Source organism: Rhamphochromis sp. 'chilingali' (genome assembly GCF_963969265.1).
Source record: "Rhamphochromis sp. 'chilingali' genome assembly, chromosome: 11".
In the NCBI taxonomy this organism is placed as follows: Eukaryota; Metazoa; Chordata; class Actinopteri; order Cichliformes; family Cichlidae; genus Rhamphochromis; species Rhamphochromis sp. 'chilingali'.
In genome coordinates, this window is record NC_137938.1 from 28,453,072 (window position 1) to 28,459,071 (window position 6,000).

Genomic DNA, 6,000 nt, shown 5'->3' on the forward strand with positions numbered 1-6,000 from the left:
GGCTAAGATGGCTTGGATATGTGCAGAGAAGAGATACCGAATATGTATTGGAAAAGGCTGTTGAACATGGAGACAAAAAGAGGAAGACCACAGAGAAAGTTCATGGATGTAGTAAAGGGTGAGATGGAGGCAGATGATGATGACGTAAATCTTTAAAAATGTATTAATTTCCTCCACTGTTGTATTCTTCATTTGTTTATTGTCAAGTTTCCAATCATTGTATTGCATTTTCCTCAACAATATAAGAATTTTATAAATACCACCTGATTGTATAACACTTTCCACCAAATCTTTATAAAATAACTTTATTTGTTTATATATTGCAAGGCTATAACTTTAGACTAGTTTAAAATGAATGTATACATATGATCATCCTTTACATTAAATTTTTGCTAATGATTAAAATTTTAATTTGATTAAATCGATGGCTCCCAACAGTTCCAGTTTTGCTTGGAGTGACAATAAAGCTCATCTTATATTATGTAAAAGAAAATGACCAAGAAATAACCAATTTGTTTTTGCATTCTTTTTTGCAGTTCTCATTTTGTCTTTCCTTTACAGCTGTGTGTTTTCATGCTTCTCTACAACTCACTCCCTTAGAGGTGGGGGTAGGTTTACTTCAGCTTGAGGTAACATCAAAGGAAGGCAGACTTTGATTACCAAGAATTGTAAAACCGATTCGGCTCTTTATAAACGCTTTGGTTTCAGTTAGGCGAAGAATAACAGGCAATTTTTTTTCTCAGCGTTTCAGAAGTCAGATTATGACACAAAATAATCAATCCTAATACTTCCTGAAGTAACCGAGATTATAATTTTTACAGTAATTGTGTAGCCCTACTTTTTGCTGCTGTAGTGAGAAAAATTAAGCCACATACTCGTTCCGTTCACCACCTGCTGCTATTTCTTCTCCAATGCAGTCATGTGCTTTACTGCTAGCTAATTTCACAGATTGTCTTCTGTGGTAGAGAGCGTCCCTTTAGTCATCTTAAAGACAGATACAGAGATGGGCCCACTTTATCAGATTAAAGAAATGTACTTGTGTAATTTGCTTTAAAAAAAGATACAAAGAGTCGAGACCAAGTGTTATTTTTAATAAGTTCACACAATGGATGAAATAGGTGTTCTAAAGTCTAAATCAACAAGCATCAGCTCTGATTATCTACCTCTGTTACGCTGTGTGTCACTGTGAGTGTAACTGCATATCAGTGTGCGCTCTACTGCAGCTGCCAGCTTTTACTATCGCAAAGACTGTTCTAGTGTCTGTGCTCGTTCTCTTCCTAACATCTGCTCCATTCACCTCTACACACTGCTTGGATTTGTGCAGTGAGCATTGTGTGAAATTCTGTGGGGTCCTGGCATTCATGTGCAGATTGGCGACCCACTGCTTCCTCTGTTCCTGCGTGCTCTGGGTCATACACTGAAAAATAAAGAATCATGCTAGCAACAAATGGCAAACCCAAAAGTCAGCAGTTCAGTTCACGGAACCAGGATTTCATGGAATGCTAAAGTAGTAAGAGGGGAAACATGGAGGTCAAAGGTAAATGACCTCTATATGTGCTTAAATATTAGTAACACATAGTAGCATACATTTGTACAAAACAATTTACTTAGTCTGATTGAGTGCAGAGGTATTTATTTCCATTTAAATCTTTTGGGTGCAGTTATTGCAAAATGCTGAAAAAAGCTCCGTGTGTCCTCTGTGTAACTATCATTTTCTATTTTAAGCATATTAACTGGTAATAACATTACGGATTAATGGTCAACAACATACTTTATAATCTCTTATAATTAAAGTAATGTGTAATGGTCACATTGTAATTCCCAGGGTTTGTGTTTTGTTTTGACAAGTACTGTTATCATGCGTTGTTTACTTATTTACAAGCTTATTCGCAATTACAATAAAAAAAAAAGCAGTAAGTGACATTTCCTTGTATAGACAGATTTTATCCTGATCTACAGTGATGGTGTTGATCACTAGCTAACAGCTGTCGTGAAAACAAGTGTTTCACGAACTGTATTGCTTCTCTTTTATTTTAACGTTCAGCTTCCTTCACTTTCTCATGGTCAGCTGGTGACTGTAGACCATTTCTGAAATGGAGTCAGGTCTGGTGGTTCTGGCCTTGGGCATCGTCAGATAAAGCAGTACAGTTGTCTTCTGCAGAGGGTAGTCCATGGCTTGAGTCTTCTGTGAGTTTTTTACACCTTCCCTTGCAACACAGCTTTTGCAGCATCCGCAAAAGAGCAATTCTTAGTTCTCGAAAGCGCAGGGCATACAGCAGTGGGTTGACTGAAGAGTTGACCAGACAGAGGGTGCTGCAGAAAGCAAAGGCTCGCTGTTGGTCTCGGGTCAGGATCACTGAGACATCTACTAGCATGAAAGAAAGCACAGGAACCCAACAGCCCACCAGTATGAGCAGAATCAGGCCAAAGGTGCGAGCCAACCGGATATCCATCCTCATGCGAGATTGAGCTTTTCCTGCTGCTCCCTGGAAGCTGGTCATTGAGCACTCATGGCGGTGGGCCTTCCACAGGATGAGAGCATAAGCCCCCAAAATCAGAACCAGAATCACAAGGACGAAGCTGGTCCAGAAGGCTTGATAGTGCTTATTGATGTATGGAAACAAGTTTGAGCAAGGTGGAGTAAGGCCTGTGGAACACCTCCAGCCCATTAGAGGTAAGAAGGAGAGGAAGATGATTGTACTCCAGAGAATCAGAAGGCTCAGCAGGGCTCTGCGCCGTGTCAGCAACACCTTGTAAGTCGAGGAGTGGTAGATGCAGATGTAGCGGTCCAGAGCAGTCAGCAGTAAACTTCCCACTGAACCAGAGAAGGCCATGGTGACACCGCCTAGCTTGAAGAGGTAGGCGCCTGGACCATCTTTGAGATGAAAGAGGTGAAAGTGTAAGAAACTTATGGTGAAGAAACAACTGGCAAAGACATCAGCCAGAGCAAGGCTGCCAATAAACAGATAGGATGGCCGCTTTCGCAAGGTGGCTGTGCTAGCAATCACCCCAAGCACAAGAACATTTTCCAGTAGTGTGACAGGGCCTGCCAGGAAACAGATGGTGCCGATGGCTTTCCTCTCTTCGTCACTCAGGACCATGTAGCACGTCAGATTCACACAGGACTTGTTAACTAGGAGAAAAAAACACTATCAGTACCGTGACAAGTCTTAGCTGACCAGTCAACTGTACATACAGATGTCCTTTTTTTTTATATAACACAGAACTGAATTTTACCATTAATGGAAAGCTGCATAGCTATTGTTGATGAGATATTACCTGTGTGTCCATGCTCTACAGAAGTAGCTTTCTCCCCGTCCGTCATTCCAGCTACTATAATTAGGAAATGAAGTACAAAAAAGCTGTAACAAATGTTACAAGTTATTTATGAAGCACAGATGTCTCTACAGAATCTGATCTTTCATTCACATCTTTATGTGTTAAGATTCCGTCACTTTGACGTATGTCACATTAGGTTGGACGGGACAGGTAACTTCCCGTGGTGAAACAAACAAAGCAGAAAACGGGATTACTTTTTTATCTTGTTGTCAACATTGAAGCTGGAGCTTAAAGGGAACATAAACGTCTCTGAGTCAAGACAGAAAGTCATTTAGAGGCCAAAACAAACACACGATCATCACAGTTTCAGCTGATGATGTTACGGGAGAGATAGTCGCCTGGTAGAACATGGTTTCAAGCAAGCCATAAAACACTTTGATTTTTACTGAAGGCTGAATTGAGTTTAAAAATACACAGAGATCTATCCTTGTGCCTGTTATGTTAAAAAATAAGCCAATTTTTCATCATGATATGTTCAGTGTTATAGTGAAATTTCAGCTACTATATCTCTAAAACATTTAGCTTTCCCATTCATGTCAGGAACATCTATGCACATCACATAAATGTTTATCCCCTAGGGTGGATACTCTGCATTATAAAATTATGTAGTTTTTGTTAGCTGGCTTTTTTTGAAATATTTCCAGACTGCTGTTGCGCCGTCACTGTACAGGAGCTCCATGTTGGTGCCCTCTTGTGGAATCAGAGGAGACTGTATTTAGTCGTTTTATCAGCGGGTGAAGGTCACAGTTGAATTAAATGATCTCCAGTGAAGTGCGTCGCCTGTATGCAATCAATAGATTAAAGGGTTTGTGGAAAGCTGAGGCAAAAACATTACATTGAAGTAAATTATGCTGTTATAAATGAAAAGAACTGCCTTTAAATGTTTGCACAAAGTGGCTTAAGATTGAGGATTTCTTTGTTCTTTTTTTTTTTTTTGGCGGGGAACAGCATGACTGATGAAATACAGAGGGTTTAATCAAAATATTCCTGAAGCAATATATTTCTAGAGCAGCTGATAAACACTCAGAAATTATATAAATAAGATTAGGTGTGGCATTGTTCCAATTATACCACGTTATACTGTTTCCACTGTATCTGTGACACGGCCATGTGAAGACTATAAAAATTGCATATGTATGAGGCCAAAGGAAGCACGTATTGAGAAAGATCCTTATTGAGAGACATTTTATGAACATTGTGGTGACATGCGCAGCGTCGTGTGGCAATAACCCCTTGAGTCACTTTTGCGCCTTGACACATTGTTACAAAAGATCATGAACCCTTTGGGCAGAATTGGAATAAAAAAAGAATAAAACTACTATTTGAAGTCACTCTTCTTTTATGTATTGCAGGAAACAGAGACTTTATTAAAATAAGTCAGAAACAGCAGGTCAACTCTCTACACATTAGATTAGAAATATTGCAGAAAGCATATTTTTTTCTAACAATTTCACACTTGCAAAATGCCACTTAAACCAAATTGCTAAATCTCATATGTAAGAGAAAAATTTTAACTGTGTTAAATAAAGTTATTAGAGCTCACCTTCTCTTCTTTCTTGGCAAACTACTGAAATATCTGATTTCCTGCCTCTTAGCCGCAGAGCTGAAGCTGCATGACACGCAAACCAGCAGACGTGAGTACTGGTGTGCATGTGAAGGGAGAAGACAAGGAGGGTATAGCTGTGATGACATGAGGGGGCGGGAGCTGCTTAGACGACATCTGAGATAAAACAAAAACCAAGCCCACTTTTTGATCAATTATCCACTCTCTGTCACAAATTCCAATTTTCTTCTGTTTGTTTTTTTCCGTAATATTTTCTTAAACAGAAATAGAGATTACCAGTAGATCATTCAAAGATCAACCCTTTTGAATTTTGAAGTCTCTCATATATTTCAAGTATGCTTCATGAGGTTGGACTGTGGCGAAAAGCCAATAAGATTATTGAGTGTCAGATATCAAATGTTAAGTGTAAAAAGCATGATCATAAAAAAAGAGGAAGTGGGCCATAATCACATTGGGTTTTGCAGCATATTTTGCAAGTGCCAACAGCTTCTTATGGTGCCTAAATATCTCAATAAGAGAACTTTTGTTATTTCTAACGAACTACCTAAGGTCAAGATTGAACTGTCCTAGTCAATGTGAAGCCCTCTTTCAATTAGATTATTTCTATTTAAATAGCAATTGTTTTCCACCTCTTTTTGTTATTATCTTCTACTCATATTCATCTGACAAAACAACATCTATCATAACAGAAATATGTGCGTATACCCTGTCCCTGCAGGATCACTTAGTTAATGCTTTACTCCAGGGGTAGGCAACTCCAGGCCTCGAGTGCCGGTGTCCTGGAGGTTTTAGATGTGTCCATGATCCATCACAGCTGATTTAAAGGGCTAAATGACGCCTCAGCATTTCTTGAAGTTCTCCAGAGACCTGGTAATGAACTAATCATTTGATTCAGGTGTGTTGACCTAGGGTGGGATCTAAAACCTGCAGGACACCGGCACTCGAGGCCTGGAGTTGCCTACCCCTGCTTCACTCATTAATTCTATACTCATAAAACATTGCTTGAAGGATTAGAAGAACACCTTGTTGCAGTTTATAGAAGTAAAGGAATTGTAGATAATAAAAAGATGGCTTTAATTCCTTGGTTTTCTTGTTTG

At 39.2% G+C, this 6,000-nt stretch overlaps 1 protein-coding gene across 1 annotated transcript; it reads right to left on the bottom strand.

Annotated features, from left to right (window-relative positions):
- Positions 1 to 1,169: 1,169 nt before the first annotated feature.
- On the bottom strand, positions 1,170 to 4,982 carry cnr2 (cannabinoid receptor 2). Its single transcript, XM_080896802.1, has 3 exons — positions 4,883 to 4,982; positions 3,280 to 3,333; positions 1,170 to 3,133 (listed from the first exon to the last, which is right to left on the bottom strand). Exons 2-3 carry the CDS (start codon positions 3,323 to 3,325, stop codon positions 2,100 to 2,102), a joined length of 1,080 nt encoding a protein of 359 aa, XP_080752928.1. The 5' UTR covers positions 3,326 to 3,333; positions 4,883 to 4,982; the 3' UTR covers positions 1,170 to 2,099.
- Between the last annotated feature and the right edge of the window lie 1,018 nt (positions 4,983 to 6,000).